Source organism: Falco punctatus (assembly GCF_963210335.1).
Source record: "Falco punctatus genome assembly, chromosome: 10".
In the NCBI taxonomy this organism is placed as follows: domain Eukaryota; kingdom Metazoa; phylum Chordata; class Aves; order Falconiformes; family Falconidae; genus Falco; species Falco punctatus.
In genome coordinates this window covers 29,972,862-29,989,805 of record NC_137590.1, presented here as the reverse complement: position 1 = coordinate 29,989,805, position 16,944 = coordinate 29,972,862, and the positions used below count along the sequence as shown (strand labels likewise).

Here is a 16,944-nt window from a genome sequence, read left to right as displayed (position 1 = left end):
TTTTAAAAGAAACACCAGAAATTAGACCAAAAATCTTTAAAGAAAAGTGCATGTGAGAGAAAACCAGTAACATTACAGAAAATAAGAGGAATCTCAGTCTCATCAGTGGAAAGATTTTATTTTTAAAGCATGCAGGTTGCAATGATACATACAGTTACTTCACACATACAGGTATTACTTTGGGTTTGGTGACAATTTTAGAAGTGTTTTCTAGTTTCCATGAATGAACTAACTTAGGCCATTCAGATGCGATTTCTCCAGTTGCCTTTTTCGTTTCCAAACGTAGTTACTATCTGCAAATTTACAACTCTTGTGTGGGCTGAGACTGACGCATACTATGATCTGCTCCAAGGATGTGCCAGGAACCTGCACGTCATTAATAACGTAGTGGCTACTAGGTTCCCAAGCAGGATACCTTTTGCTTGGTTTGGAACATTTTAGATGGTCTTCAAAAACTGGTTTTGTTTGTTAATCATTTTAGGTGCTTGGCTTGGCTCCATGACATTTTTTTCTGCCGCCCCAGAATCACTGTACAGAACAGACTGTAGGTAGCTGATGTATTTTATCGCAGCACGGAGTGTTTCTACTTTGCTGAGCCGCTTCTCCAAGTATTCCTTAGGTAGGTGATGCCTCAGCTTAGCATAGCCTTCATTGACGCATTTAACCCTCTGTCTCTCCCTCTCATTCCTCTTTCGGATGAAAGCTGGCCCGTAGGAGTACTCACTTCTGCGGTAAGTGGAATGGAGCATTTGGTAGGGCAAGGTGCAGGGCTCACTGTAGAAGTTCTCTGCGATGAGATGCTCAGACGTGAAAGGCAGGAACGACAGATCTTCAGAGCAAGTGACCTGATTTGGCGTCTCTGGGTACACATGAAATGTGACCACTGGGTCAGCACCAAAGGGCCGAGCCAGCTGTATGTGCTGAGCCTCAGTGCAAACGGACAACTTGTCCATGAGGTTACAGTAGCTTTTGCCATCCATCAGGTTCTGCATTTAACCTGGAAACGCATAATTAGGTAACAGTTTAAACAACTCATACTGAACAGCAGAAAAAACTCACCTGGCCTTACCAACACCTGGCATTACTGGCATTTTCCAAAGAGACTTTTAATGCATTTGTGACATTTCAGAACAGCGTTGGAAGATCATCACAGAGAAAAGACGATGTCCCATTTGAAAATACAGGAAAGTCAATCAGCAACACTGATTAAAATAATTCACAACAAATTTTAAGAAAATAAAGCCACTAAAGCTCTCTAAAGGAAACAAGTCTCACTTCACCTTTAGAAATGAAGAGCATCTACCTTTACGTACACCACACAGGTCTAGCTTGCTCCAAATCCGCCAAAACTTCCATCTCTGTCAGATGATAAACAAAGCAGGCCAACATCCGAGGCATACTCTCCACCCCCTTCTCCTCCCCCAAAAAATTAAATCTACAATTCCAGTAACAGACTCCATATACATACCAAAAAGCCTTCATAGACAAATTATTTTTTCTCTCTCAATTTGATGTCTCATTCACTACACTATCTGAATTGGATGGAAAACCTGTGCTGGGAATGGATCTTAATTTCATGTCTGTCAGGTATTACATCCGTTCTACATAAAAAGGTTTAGAAAAAGTTTAGAGGATTAATTTCTGCTAAATCTAACATCTCTTTGGGTCCTCATGCTCCTTCTGCACTCACCTTCAAACCAAACACAGATATGAAATACTAAATACAATCCTACTGACAGAGGATTATGAAATAATTAATTCATTAAAGGAAAAAATGCGTGTCCTAAACTATTGTAACAATTATAAATTATTGTACTAAGAAGAGACTGCACACAGTCATTGGTGCACTGCTAGAAACCTGTCACTCAGACTGGCCCACTAAAACCACACAGCCTCTCTTCAGAGCAGCATTACAGCAGGCTTAACTACTCAAATCACACTTCCATATTTATTAGAAAGATAATCTTGCAGGTTTTTTGTTTGTGGAATTTGTTTGTTTATTGGTGGTTTTTTTTCCCAGGAAGCTACTTTATAGTGCCTTCCCAATATCGTTATTCAAACAGTTAAATATCAGCATAACTGCAATGACTGTTACCTAATAGCTACTTAAAAATAAACTTTAAATAGTTACTTCTTGAAGAATTACTGTGATCCATCCTCATCAACTGCAAGCAATACTTGCCTAAACAGACTCAATCAAAAAATGCTCTTACTCACCCATCCACTTCTACACCTATACATTGCTGTCTAAACCACTTCAGTTTTATTACACCCTCTAAAATGGAAAACACACCTGAACATTAAACTAGGTTACTAGAAACATCTAGATTCCGTACTCGCATAAACCTTGCAAAGCTTCAAATGTTCTGACCATGGTTCCATAACGTAACTAGGATCCTCTTACTCCTTCACAAGGCTGTGGGGATATTTTAACATTTGCTAATGACTTCATACCTGCTGCATTTAACACAAAGAGAATTTTTACTCAGTATGGACCTATCCCCACAACATACTCTATCAAAATGCCTCTGTATTGAGTGTTGCCTCTTCTTCTAATGATGTAGACCTCACAACAGAAATCCTAAGTTAAAAATTCATTTATAGCATGCTGTTAGACAAGAAAGTCACATGCATCTTAAACAGGTACTTCTGCAGGTAGGCTGAAAGCATGAACACACATCCATTTTACATTGATATACATGCAGAAAATCAGACATGAGTATATACACTCATCATAAAATGAAAATAGTAGACAGTCATCTTTCCCTTTTCTACTTCCACAGGTTGGATTAAAAACTTTCTGCTGCTGACAACTTAAAAGCATTATCTGAGGAAAAAATAAATAAATCTGTTAACACAGCAAAAAAACCCCAACTTTACAGCAAAGCGTCACTACAGAGCAAGAAACCAAAACCAACACAGCCCTCGAGAAGAGATCCGTGCAGTATTTGGTGCTCAGTACCAACACTTCTGCTGCATGATAGCATCACATAGAACAGTTACCTGCTGCCTTACTACCTGCACCAAGTGCAAAACACAAGTGGTTAGAATTGTTTTCCTTTTAGACTCACCAGTCTTCAGATGAAAGCAAAATCCAAGGAAACAAGACGTGCTATTTTAAGACTGATGAATAATACCTGAAGACATCTGAATGATATTAGAAGAAGTTAGTGTTCCATTTTTCTTACACCATATTAAATATAAGCTCATATTAAACACAATTCCTTAAAAAGCTACAGAAGCACTGCTACTGCATAGCTGGTAGAAGTGATTTACAACAACATTGATATTCAGCGAAGATCTATGGCTAGATAGAGCAGTACACAAGTCTCTTACCTGAATTATGTAGCTTGTTCCGCTGAGTCAATGACTGCTGCAATTTATAGTGCATTGACAACATGCAAAGTAGCTTACAGTTAGATCTGCTCATTTCTGGTTTGGCTTTTCTACCCACACCACAGCTATGATGGCAACAAAACTTGGCATTAAGGGCTAGAAATTTCAAAATTGTACTGAACACAACCAGAATATCTGCAAAAGTGATCAGGAATGTACTTTGTTTACTTCCTGAATTCTGCTACAATTTACTAAAGCAGTATTTCCATTTATTGGCATTTCGTACTTCAATGTCCAAATATAACAATCAGCTAGAATTTAGTTAAATAGTTACCATCAAGGCAGAAACAAAATAATTTTCATAGCTTCATTTTAAACACAGAAATTCAGCATTTATGTAAAAGAAACTTGTGATGGATTTGTCCCCAGATTAGACAGAGGACACACACTGGTTAGCTTCATACTGTCAAATTTAATCTTTCTATGCCTGTAATTTTGGGAAATGCGCTTAGCCTTAAGTAGTCTAACACCATAAAAAAGGTCTCTATTAAAACATTCACGAAGGTAGACAAGATTTACAAAACAGTGAGCAAATCAGTAGCAAGACAAACATTTTAAACTTTTGCTTAAACTTAGAAATACAGCATGAAACAATCAGTCTGTGTAATAAAATATATGTAGCATCTATATACCTATATATATCATATATAGGTATATACACACACATATATAGCTGCCTAGTTGTATGGGTGCAACAAAATAGAACAGCTACCTTCAGAATTCCCACATTTACAGGACTACTTTGATAGTTTAGACTATCTTGCTATTTGACCCTTCTATCAATCATAGTAAAACCACACAAAAAAAACCCAAAATCAAACCAGTTACGCTTACAACTTTCAAAGACGCTGTAAGATTAAAAACACTTGATCCACTACCAAGAGAGACACATACACCCAGCCTTGTCTTCTCAGGACTCAGCATTCAGACAGAGCATTCTGCTTCTGCTGCCCCTGTGCACGGCCACACCAGCGCTGTATTCTACGTCATCCTTGCCACGCCAGCTTCAGGCCTCATTAGCAGGTAGCCAAGAGGTAGAACACCTGCTAGGACTGGGAGACAGATATGTGTTCAACAAATAAGCCACATCATTTTTCTTTAGGGGACCCTAGGTACATCACTGTCATAACCCGTTATTGACTCGCCAGTGTGGGATAACACTGTAACTGAACTCAAGTTCGGATTTTTTTTTTTTCCTTTGTCCTGTCAATCTACCTTGTGCCTTGTTTGTTTGTTTTAATTTAATGAAAGAATCCTGTGCCTCCACCAATTAGCCACCCACCATAATTCCTTCCAGATTAACTCAGTTTTTAGAAGACTACAGGACTGACAAGAGAATGAAGCTCTGTATCTGCAAAAGAGCTGCAGTCAGTGCATACATTGTTACGGAACAACTATGTTTCCAGCCCTGATGCAGCCGTACGTGCACAGGTACAGTTTATTTCCCATGCTACTCTGTCCCTCAGGCTCTTGACTAAGCAAGCCAAAACCACACCCAGCAACATACAGCACCGTTCCACATACCATTTCCTTCCACACTGGAACTGAAACTGTTTAAGACAATAATGTAACTACATATGCATAGCTAAATTTGAGTCAGGAATTAAAAACTTTTTTTCAAATCAGAAATTTGAAAAGCCTTTCTTTATCTAAGCACTGAACAAATGCATATTTCTACTCTGAAGCATTGTCAGAAAAGTGCTTTGATAGATGAAACTTGCACACAGGGTAATAAGGGAGAAAAACGATGACATACAGATAACAAATCCATTTTTCAAAAATTGGTTTTATCTTTAATTGTTACATTCCAAAGGGGATATATGAAAGTTAGTCATCTAGCAACTGTATACCTCTTAAGAGATGAGTACAGAATCACAGATAAAAAAATACACCTAACTCCCAAGATGACAGGTGCTAGATAAAGTATGTGCCTTACACCATCAATCCAGACAAATGCAGAAAGATTTTTTTATAATAAATATTTCATCATATACTAACTCCTGAGACTTTACCCATGAAAAGAAAGGGAAAAGTTGTTGGTTTGTTGTTGGTTTTTTTTTTTTTTTAAGAGATTCATACACATACAATATATTAAGCTATTAAAGCAAAATAGAACAAAATGCCAACACTGTCTTGATACGCACTGCATTTGAGTTTATCTACATCACAGTACTTTAAGTATGCAGCTCAAAGAGTCAGTGTCCATGTAAGTTTTGCCTTAAATCTGCAAACATCACTTGACATACAAGCATCTTGAAAGTATGAGTGCAAGAAACCAAATGATGAATCCAGGCAATCGGGATTTCATTCTCCGATATGAAAACTACACTGCAATATTTAGATTTCCAGTACCTAGCATTAGTTGGCAGAAAAATCGAAGTATATTTACAAAAGGTCTTTACATAAAGTGATTAGTGAGTTTTAAGTAATTACTGTGTTCCCAGGTACTTTTTAACCACATAAACAGTAGAGAGAAATATATAGTTAAAAACCACCATAAAGTTACAACTGTAAATAAGGTACCACAGTGGCAACCCAAGACATCTTAGGGTTTCTTTTTTTTTTTTTCCAGTTTTGTTAGTAAAAGCCATTTGAAAGTGTAAAGATTTTAGCTTTTGGTTCACTGATCTTTTTTAATTGCTTCCACTCCATTCCTTCAAAGTTCAAATACTTTATTTTTTAAAAAATCAATAATGAACTATTCAAGAAAACCCTTCCGAATTGGCAGGATCAGGAAGACGTAAGTCAGCTCTTTCAATTAGTTCACTTTACTTCCCTGGAGTTATTTCACTGAGACACAATTAACTCAGCACAACATGACGGTCAAAGACAGATTTGCGTTGCTCTTGGACCTGTAACTTCCAACGCTGCTGGGCATACTCCACTTTGTTCAACACATTGGCACGGCTCCGAGAACGAGCCAGCACATCGTGTGCATTTGCAAAAGGCTGGTGATCCTGGAATGGCAAAAATCACAAGTTACATCTCAACAACTCCACCGAGCAATTACAGCAGTCTCTGTTGTTGTTACATGCCAAAGGATGTGGGAGTTTTGGGGGGTGTTTTTTGTTTGCTTTAAAATAAAAAAGCCGTTTCAATGTGGTGGTCAGTAATAATGACCGAGGTATTTTTTCAAGTTAAAACTACACTTGAGTTTCTCATTCAAAGTTAACTTCCACAGGTTTCCCAAATACACTAAAGTTCATGACACTGTCAAACAATTATCTGCTGTCCAGAGACATCACGGTGAGCTACAAGATCATAACCACAGTCTTGCATCCACTAGCAGCTGGTGGGACAGAAGCCTAGAATAGACCCAGGTGCTGGGAGCCTCCTGTTGAAGTCACAAAAGCATTTAACTTTAAAACTGACTTCAAGAGTCAGTTCTCTGCCAGCTCTTGGCCAGTTACCATCAGGCAATTCAGGATGTTCACATGCAGCTTCTATATAAAACCAACACACTCTGATGTTTACTAAACTAAACCTATTGTACTGAGCTGCCTAAAAGCACAGTGTCAATACAGCTGTTTAAGCGACACAGCTCAACAATAACTGAGTGCTTGTTTAATATTTACTCTGTCTGTTTTCTAACTGTACCTACAAAGCTTTATTTTCTTCTAGTAAATATAACCAAGTTATATAAGAGGTGGAACTGAACTTCTTTCTTGTCTGTTTTGGACAAAGTCATGTTGCTAAAGCTATGTCAGAAAGCATTGCATATACAATACCTAATGACAAGTAACATAATTATGTCCTGTATTAAATAACCAGGGGGGTTGTACATCTACACTTCATATTCCATTCTTTTTCCCCCCAGAACACTCTTGAAGACATTCACAGATATTTTATTTGTGACTATACTGGGTAGAGTACCTCAATGATAATTCTTACTAGCACAGAGATTACCATTCACGATACCCCTCTCAGTGAGTGATGCCTACAAAGCACTGAAGCTACACATGGGCTTCAATGGGCTAAGAAATATACTCACAGAGAGCAAGAGACAAACCCTGATCCAAAGAGCTATAATCTTACCATAAAAAATTATGTAGTTGGATATACCTAGAATGAACAGTTAACAGGTGACAAATCACTCACAGGGAAACAAAAATCACCATAGCAACACATTTCTACCATAAAATAGATGGTGGAAGGGAGAGGGCAGGACAAGCTAGATGGTACTAGCTTTCCTGATAAACAACATTCTCAGCTGAAAGGCTAGCTACTGACAATTTCTATGTAGACAACAAACAGAAAAAAGAATTGCAGAGGTCTATGGAAGTGGCATACATTCACCACTTGCCACTGCTATCAATGGGCCACCAGAAATGGCAAACATACTGACTTGAAATGCAGCAACAAAATCTTTTTGTACACAGAAATCCAAGAAGTAAGCAACTTGCATAAATGTGATCACTAGCAAGACTGTACAGATCACTAACAGTTAGGAAGTTGTAACTCCTATATAAGTTTACCTCCATTCCTACTCTGTTTCTTCTCTGAGAAAATAATCTGTGCCTATATCTGAGATAATGAAACAGTCCTCGTCTCGCTACTTTCTAGCCCAGTGAAAAATAAAAGTGGCTTCACAAAGGTGAGCACAGCTTTCTTTTCCTCTCCCTTCAGGAAAAGTATTTACACTGCCTGGAAAAAAGGCTTCTCATCCCAAATAGTTATTTAACAGCTAACCATCCTAACCTTTATGTTAACCCAAGTCTGCAAGCACTCTGGTGAACTCACCCCAATATCTTCATCACTTTGTATGAGCTGTGAATGTCCAAAAAGACGTCTCTTCAGGACAGGTTCCACCAGGGTAAGGTACACCATGTACAGAAGAAGTAGGCCCAAAATAGACAGGTATATGATGATCGTAACCTACACAATGCAAGCACATTTTATGACAGAATTGTGACACTCCCCCCACCATCTCTCAGCAGGCAGCAAGGACCAAAAGAAGAGCATGTGAGAAGATTGTGATGAGCCTGTCAAACTGCGGTAGTGTCATCAGACGGCTTAAAACCCACAGAGAAAAAACCACCAGGCTATGACACCAGGTATTAAAAGGGTTTGGAGCAGATGTATGTTAGCCTGGAACAGTTTCTCTTAGTGAGGCCTTGCTAAAAATCTTATGCTATCCCTCTTAAAACAACTTGGGATTATAAATCTCACTTCAACCAAGTCAACTGTTCAGTTTGGCTATTAAACTGGGGTGCAAAATCTGGGGGTCCTGCACAATCTCCATTCTCTAGCATAGATCTGTCTTCAAACAGTCACTGAGAAACACAGGAAGGCAGAAAGAAATACCAAACTTCTAAAAAACCACAAAAATGAGCCTGTGTTATAAACAAAGAAAAGATGCGCTGCACAATATATTCACCCCAGCCTGGGGCTCAATGACTCCAATGTGCTAACAATGTGAAGAACGCAGAAATCATCCATTACAACAAACATGGACAACTTTGCTCCTTTTAGCTTGCTAATGTATAAAGAAAATCTATAGTAATCCAGTTAAGACAGCTGAATAACAAGACACCTTCTGAAATAATAATGAAAACAAAGTCCACAGCTTTACAAAATGCCCTAAACCACTCAGAATTTCAGCAAGATGTAAAGCCTTATCTCAAAAGTGGAGATCTTCAATAAAGATTCTGAAGTCCACTCCTTCAGCTATAGCTTGATGCTATTGTTACTACTCAAGATAAACTGTGAGCAGCTATCATGGAAAAAAAGTTAAATCTTGGGCTGCTTTAGAAAATTTTTCCCTTTAAAAAGAATATTTATCTAAAAGACAACAAACTTATTTACTGATCAGTTGAAGTATCTAATATATGCCAACAGAATTACATCGTTTACCTTAATTGTGACAGAGCTTCTCTCTTCATATTTGCATTCACAGCGTAAACAGTATGCTTCTACATCAGGTCCAGGGACAGGCATAGGCTCAACCACATGAAGACAATCACTGAAGAAAGACAGAAACTACCCAGTCAGTTTTGAGCTGATTTTAGCTTACCTGTTCCACTATGAATGCAGACCCCACCTGCATAAGCTGAGAAGTCACCTCTACTATTCTAAATTATAGGTATCCAATTCTAAATGGCTATCCCACAATTATTTCACTTAAGCAAGACATTCAGCTATAGGCAAACTGCAAAACAAGTTTTAAGACCTTTCTAACTCAGTACAATGTTTTCATTTTTTGGTGAAATTATTAAAGCTGTTATAACAAGTCCAAGGACTTGAATCCCAGCTCAAATTTGACACCAACATTACGGATGAAAGTGAATTCCATCTATACACTTCTTTCTTCATCATACTCAAAACAGTCTTGTTCTATCCTTCTACATCTGAACGGAGATTAACCTCCCTTTGGTGTTCATGAACAGAAGGCCTTTTTTCTTGCCATCACAAGTTACAGGCTTTGAAGAAAGAAGAAGTCAGATGATTGTTTCTCTAAGCAACGAGATAACAAATAAATAGCATTCAGCTTTCAGCACCAGACACGGATGCGAAAGCATCATTTGACTTAAAAGATTACAAAATAAAAGTCAGTGCCATGCCAAAAAGAGTGGTTGACAATCTTATGAGCATTCTATACCACAGCACTGAAATCCAGCTGCCAGGAGGCAACTGCTTCCACCACTAGCTTATGTAATGTTGGCCTTTTTGCTGACTCAGGCTGGTTGTTCAGAGTGCACATCCCAGGCTTCCCGCAAAGCACCCACAGAACAAGCACGTTTCACCTTCATCTTGGTTAACTCATCGTTAGCACAGTCAGAAGCAGGTAATGAAACAAAATGCCTGAGGTGACAGCAGCAGCCTAGTATTCAGCGCTCCACTGGGCTAAATTACAACGCTGCAAACACACAGCCAGGCACTGACTCTTCTGTTGCTTTGCCATTTCTTCTTCATAACTAAAACCACTGAGTGTCAAGTCACATCCTCTGGAAGGGAGTGGAAATCTTATTTTTCTCATTTATTTGAAAGCAATATTACATTCTCTTCTGTGGAGGAGTGCAGCATTCAAGCTACAGAATCAAAAATACATGCAAGTTGCAGTCTACGCTATTTGCGTTCCTAGGATTGAAAGCTTGCATCAATACGCTGCATAAGGGCAGCAGAAAGCTTGTACATAGCTGAAGTACAATAGTGAGCCTGTTGGTGTGAATAGATCAAATATTAATATTAGCATTTTTTTTCTCCAGTTCACTGTTTCAAGCTGTTAGCAGTATAAACCAGAACCTCAGAATTTTGATGATGCGTTTCCTTGGACTGCGATTCCATGGCAATTTCAGAGGAAAATGCAGAAAAGGTTGATTCTTTTCTGAACGATTTCCCCACTCAACTGCCTCTACATTACCACCTCCTCCCTTGCATCTGCAGTAACAGCACCGAGAAACCAGCTCTTCCAAGGCAAGCTAGGCTAGTCAGAAGGGCAGCTGCTGCTGCACAGACAGATCTCCAGTCCATTCAGCCCATCGACAGGGTGTCCTCCCTGTCCATGACCACCACTGCAGCCAGCCTCTGTACACCATTACTTCCGAAGTGTAAAATACAAACACCCACAATTTTTAAGGGGGTTATTCAATCCTGTAGGTGCTTAGGCATCACTATGATTGCCTAGCATGCATGCTGTCCATCAGGGCGGGATTGCCTGCAATAGCTCCAAAACTCAGTCCAGAAGAGTGAACGCTTTTACTTTATTGGTGTCAAAGCACCCCAGCCCACATGGATGTTATCATAACACGCTGTTCGCCAGTCTGAAGCCAAAGTACTGACCACTCCAAGTGAAAGAACTGAAACATCTAAGAGTATCATGATGCACGTTATGGGTTCAACACACAAAATTAAATTTTCATTTTGTCTGGACAAGCCAGCAGTAAGTGGCCATTATATTGTACATAATTCATAAAGACACAAAAAATTGATCTGGCTCTTGTCATGTGAGTAACTGATCTAAATACCTAAGGATGGTGCACATCAGCCAGTTCTATTCAATAACAAGTCACTTGCACTGATGTAGAAGCCAAAGCACAGCACTAAATCAGTCTATTTTATTGCACATACACTAGCAATCAAGTCTTTTAGAAAAGGCAAGAAGACATCTTGAACAGAAGATCAAAGCTATAAAATGTTCCCAGATGGTCACTTAAGAAATTATCTCAACAAAACGAGATTTAAGGTCGGAAAACAGATTTTTGAGATTCTGCATGCATCAGTACCTGTCACCATAAAATCAGTCAAGTCTTCAAAGGCAATTTTTCTATCAATCAGTACCAATATTGATTTTAAGGGAAACAGGATCTTTTCTCCTAGTAAGGCACACACTAAGCAGTGCTTGCTGAAAAAAAAATCCATTTTCATTTGCAGATTAGTAAAGAACAATAAAACCAGTAACACTGCTACTCAAATGTCTGCTGCAGCTGGAATTCTCCCAGTATGTTTCATCGCTGCAACTTAATTTGTCATAGTAGGACTCATGTTAAGTTAACCATGTGTGACAAAAATAGTAATATCAATTGGACAGTACCTTTTATGTTTATTAGATTATAATTTACAGCATTGTTTCTCACAGTTCTCCTGTATGTAACTTAATTCTCCTGTAAGCCAAGGCACACCTCTACACATACCTGTATCACTAGTTTTATTCATATAACTATTTTTGTGAGCCCACTCAGGGTCAACAAATTTGTGTTATCAAGATGCCAACCTGCTGCTACCCATCAGACTGAAAAGTCTTTTATAAATTCTTAATGTAACTGAAGAAGAGTCAATAAACCAAGTAGTATGTCATGTTTTTATAGGTTGACCCAAGAATCTCTGAACATTTCCAACATCAACACAACTCTGAAACATGGTGTTTTATTTGTATGATTCACAAAGATACACAAGGTGAAATTACACAAGAGAGCCACGCCAATATAACAAATCACTGACTGTCATCCTTTCTTCCCCAACCCCTCAACCCTGGTCATCACATATCAGCCTTTGCTGGGACAGGAGTCTGACAAATGCCACAGGTGGCCTAAACAATACACAACAGAGAACACTGCTGGAGCACAGAGATGCAAGACCTCTCTCTCTGGAAAACATATGTTGTTAGATTGCTCAGGCTGTGTCACATAACTGCATTCTCTGGCTGCAGTTCTGAGGAACAGAGATCTGCAGAAACAATCTCTAAATGACAGGATGGGTTTCAAGAGTGGAGAAAGAGGAAACAATGCTCCTGAATCCCAGTTCCATAACTATGCTCCCTTGCCTTTATGACATTTCAAATCATTGGATTCAAATTACAACACCCTCTTCCCTTCCACTACTTCCAAGTCTAAATTAATAACTAAAATGCAAACAAGCAAACCAAAACAGAGGGCATAAGCTATAGATTTCAAGCCTTGTCGCTTGCTAGAGAGCTTAATTGTGGAGCACTTTTAAAAGTAAAGTTCCGGTTAGTTACACAAGAGATGTAATTTCTCCTAGCACCACCACAGGGAAGACACATATTATCACTATGGAACAAGTCTTTAACCCGTAAGACTCATTATAAATTTAACATACACTCACCAGTCTTTCTGTGAAACATTTTTGTTGTAAATCTGGCCCGAATGGTCTTTGTAGGGAGGACAGATGCACTTACATCGGACATCCTCAGAATTCTGTAAAGTAAACAACATGCTTAGAACAAATTATCAGTAACCATAACAGGATACAGAAAGCACTCTTCACATAATACATTAAATATTTACCAAAAACTACTTGCAAGTTATCCATGAATAACATTACTCAGGATTTCCTTCAAGTTTAAAAACAACTCCTCCTAAATACTAAGCAAGCAAAGCAATTTGTCAAGTAACTATTAGACAGCAAACACATTCTTCATGAAAAAAATCTGGAGTTTAAGCTCTTTAAGAAAAAACACACGTTCAGAAGTTACTGATGTTGGTGTACTCAACTATTGAATTTGTGAGGACAGCTGTCTAACAGACACAGTAACAACCTTAAAATAAATTAAAGAATATCATCCCCAAATGGAGATTGGCAAAGAAACCTCTGTGGATAATTCTGTCCTCCCTGGCCACATGAGAAACAGCTCTGTAAGGAAAACTACAACCCACGGTCCTCTCGTCTTTAAACAGCAGCAGGTTATTGTGAGTTAGAGGAAAATAGCACAAAACCGGTATTCCAAATGAAGGCAAAGTAAATGTGAGAAATTACAGAAACTTGTAAAAGGAAGTTTTAGAGAAACAACATTTGCACAAGCAACAACAGGCAGTGCAGAAACAAGTGAGGAGAATTAACTGCTACAGGCAGTGAGAAAGAAGTAGTAGTACCTAAAATGAACGTTTAGACCACTACTGGGAAAAATAGAATTTCAGAAGACAACCAATTTGTGTAGTGTATTAATACAGAAGATTTCATTCTCTTCCCAAATTGCACAAGAACAGAAAACCCTATGGAGATGCTCAGCAAGGAGTTACAGATGAAAGCAGTCTCAAAGCCGACTCGGTAACTTATTTGAGCAAATAACAGGAGACAAACATGGCTTATCTAAAGCTCAAGGTAATTTCTAAGGGCATTACAGAATAGGAAACCTTGGTAATAAACTGCACTGAACACCGAAGTCAGAGAAGACCTCGGTGGGCAGAGCCCAGCTGAAAAACCCTGACCAGCTACATGCCAAGGCACCTCTGGGCTCACCCTGGAGAAGTCGAAGAGCGGATTATGAGGGAAAAGGAGAAAATTCCGAGGCACGGGCACCCTGAGGAGATGGCAGGCTTTCCCTGTCAGGAGACACGGTGTCCCCAGGCCGCCCCCGGGGCTGCCCGCCAAGGGCCAGCACCGGCCCAGGGCAGGCCAGCAGCCGGCGGGGAGGCACCGAGCGCAGGGCCTCGGCCCCAGCGAGGCCCCTGCCGTGCGTGACGGCCCCGCCGACACAGGGCTGCCCTCCCCGAGCCGGCCCAGGCCGCACACGCCCGGCGGCCGCAGCAGTTGGGGGCCGGCGCTAACATAGCGACGCCGGGCCAGCGGGCCCTGCTCCTCCCGGCTGCCCCACGGGACCCCGCCGGAACCACCCGAAGCAGCCCGAGGCGGGGACGGGCGTGCGGAACCACCGGGGGGACACCGAGCGACCGGGCGGAAGAGGGCAAGGCCCCGGTACCGGGAAGGGTGGCGGGGAGTACCACCGCGATCCGCTCCCCCGCGCCCCACTCACCTTAGCCTCAGCGCCCAGCCCCAGCAGAGCGGCCAGCGCCAGCAGCGAGCACAGGCGCGCCGAGCCCCCGCAGCGGGCCGCCATGTCGGGCACCGAGCGCTTATCGCCGCCGCGCCGCCGCCGGCCCCGCCGCGCCCGCCGCCATCACTTCCGCCTTCCGCCGGCCGCACGTCAGGCGGCGTCCGGCAGCGACGCGGCCCCCCGGGAACGGCGGCGCCGACGAGCGGTTCCGGGCTGAGAGAGCGCAGACGGCCTCGGCCTGCGGCCCGAGGGCGGCCCCCGACAGGGCAGCGGGTTCCCGCGGGCCCCCCCGGGCGGGCAGCCCGACCCCCCCGCGCTGCTGGGGCTGCCCCCCCACGGCCGCCGGTGCCGGTTCTTGGGCCCGGCCGGGGCAGGCGCTCACGGCTCTGACAGGCTTCACAGCGAGCGGCGGGCTGCCTGGCTCAGCCCCTTTATTCTCCGGCTTATTTTATACCTTGTGCCCTTCTTACATCCGTTTTCTGCCCTGAACTGGAAAGGAGCGACACTGCACACCCATCAAAAGCGGCCCTGTACCCTCTCTCCTTCCCCAGCCCCCAGTAGTGCCTGCAAGTTCATAAGAACTAAAATAATCCTTTAAATACAGTATACAATTGCGCTATTACACTCTGTTTTAATACAGTGAGTCGTGTAATATAACAGTGCACCAGGCGCCTCGGTAAAGGACCTTGGGTTACTATGGCAACACTAAACGCTTTTATTTAAAATTCAGGGAGAATTGCCAGCAGAGTGTCATGAGCATAAGTGGGGTTTTGGCCTTCGCCAGACGATTTGTGATGACTGCATCGGCCACGGAAGTGTTCTCAGCGTGAGGGTGGCTGTGCCTTCCCCGCCACCCACGCTCATCGCCTGCAAATGCGCTGAATCTTCCGAAAAACATGGAGCGAATTTTGAGCTGAAGTCCATAAGGTGCCGTTTCAGAGGCATCACTGCGTTTGGAAGAGCTCAGTGCCAGCAAAGGTTTCCAACAGATAGTCCTATAGTCTAATAACACACTCAGAGTTCTAATACGCAGGTAATAAATGCATGGGGTTTTAGGTGGCTGGAATGGCCTTTGGGATCTTCAAGCCCAGTCCTGGAGCTTCCTCAGATCCAGGGACACCAGAAAAAGAAATGTGAGCTTGTGAGCCACAGGCTCTTGATGCTGCATGAGGTAGAGATGATTTCATCTAGAAGATGAGTCCGTTCTTCCCCTAGAAAAGAGCAAGCAGTGATTTAGTGTGCAAAACTGCTGGACGGATTCTTAACAGGAAAGTACTGGAAGTTTTTGTCTTAACATTTAGATTTTTTCTGGGTTTCTTTTCTTTAATTTATTTGTCAGCACACCAGTATGAGAAGCAATACTGTTAAACTACAGTTAAAGAAAATAAAAAGTAAAAAAATGTAAAAGAAAGGTGATTTTAAGAAAAAATGTGATTAAATTATTGCCTTGACCATAACTGTTCTTGAGCTATCTAATCTTCCAGAAGGGCTGAAGATGGGTTTCATCTTTAAGAGAGCTCTTGGACGTTTATCTGTAGAGTCTGAGCTTTAGTGGTGTGCAGGCTGCTCCCTGCACTGCTAACTCAGTCCTTACAGGACCAACTCTCTTCAAAAGTTAATGGAGCTGAGCTCTCACATCTAATTTGCTTTTTAAAAATAACACAGGACGTGCTTTAATAACAAGATTTGTTTTGAGACTTGTAACTATGCACCAGCCTCTCTAAGCTAAACCTTCCACTTTGCTATCAGTGCCATGTTGAATCAGAAGTGAGCTTGTTACAGTTTTGTAGCTGCTGTCATCATTGTCTCCACCATCAATACTCACACACCTAGTCCCTCTGAGAGCTGCTGGCAGTCCCCTTGATCATTCAATGGCTTTGCTTCTGCAGCACGGGGGAGGGTGAAATCCTGCTTTCCCTCTGGCCACAGAGGGGATGAGCTGTGGGGTGCAGCAAATCTCCCTGCGCCACTGAGGCACAACCTGGGCAGGGCTTTCAGGAGCAAAAGGCAAGACTGCAATAAAGACATGAGTAGTGCATCCCTAAGGTGTTGATGAGGGTGAGATGCTCCAGGGGCGTATCTTTTCTGCTCAGTCATCTTACAAAAATAGCTTATAAAAAGCTTTATATTCCCAGGTGCTATACGTGCAGAGTGAGCTTTTCCTTTCCTGTTGCAAAAGCCTTCCTGAAGTCACATCATCTCTGTAGCCAGCAGTGCACTAAGCTGTGTCTCTGCTCCTCCTTACTGTGCTATGCTGATTCACATGTGAATAAGAGTATTTTAAAACCTTTTCCCTGCAAATAACTTTATGCACTAAG

The 16,944-nt window shown here is 41.5% G+C and overlaps 2 protein-coding genes across 4 annotated transcripts; both read right to left on the bottom strand.

Annotated features, from left to right (window-relative positions):
- Positions 1–97: 97 nt before the first annotated feature.
- On the bottom strand, positions 98–5,035 carry ASCL3 (achaete-scute family bHLH transcription factor 3). Of its 3 annotated transcripts, none has more exons than XM_080404845.1 (3): positions 3,337–5,035; positions 3,072–3,147; positions 98–997 (listed from the first exon to the last, which is right to left on the bottom strand). In XM_080404845.1, the coding sequence occupies exon 3, from the start codon at positions 990–992 to the stop codon at positions 438–440; it is 555 nt and encodes a 184-aa protein (XP_080260971.1). In that variant the 5' UTR covers positions 993–997; positions 3,072–3,147; positions 3,337–5,035; the 3' UTR covers positions 98–437. The 3 variants fall into 3 exon arrangements, with proteins under 3 accessions (XP_080260971.1, XP_080260972.1, XP_080260970.1); XM_080404846.1 differs by having other exon boundaries at positions 4,291–5,035; XM_080404844.1 differs by having other exon boundaries at positions 3,072–5,035.
- A 127-nt stretch (positions 5,036–5,162) lies between these two features.
- TMEM9B (TMEM9 domain family member B) lies at positions 5,163–14,781 on the bottom strand. Its single transcript, XM_080404843.1, has 5 exons — positions 14,606–14,781; positions 12,958–13,049; positions 9,250–9,358; positions 8,137–8,271; positions 5,163–6,353 (listed from the first exon to the last, which is right to left on the bottom strand). The coding sequence occupies exons 1-5, from the start codon at positions 14,687–14,689 to the stop codon at positions 6,198–6,200; spliced, it is 576 nt and encodes a 191-aa protein (XP_080260969.1). The 5' UTR covers positions 14,690–14,781; the 3' UTR covers positions 5,163–6,197.
- Positions 14,782–16,944: the final 2,163 nt, after the last annotated feature.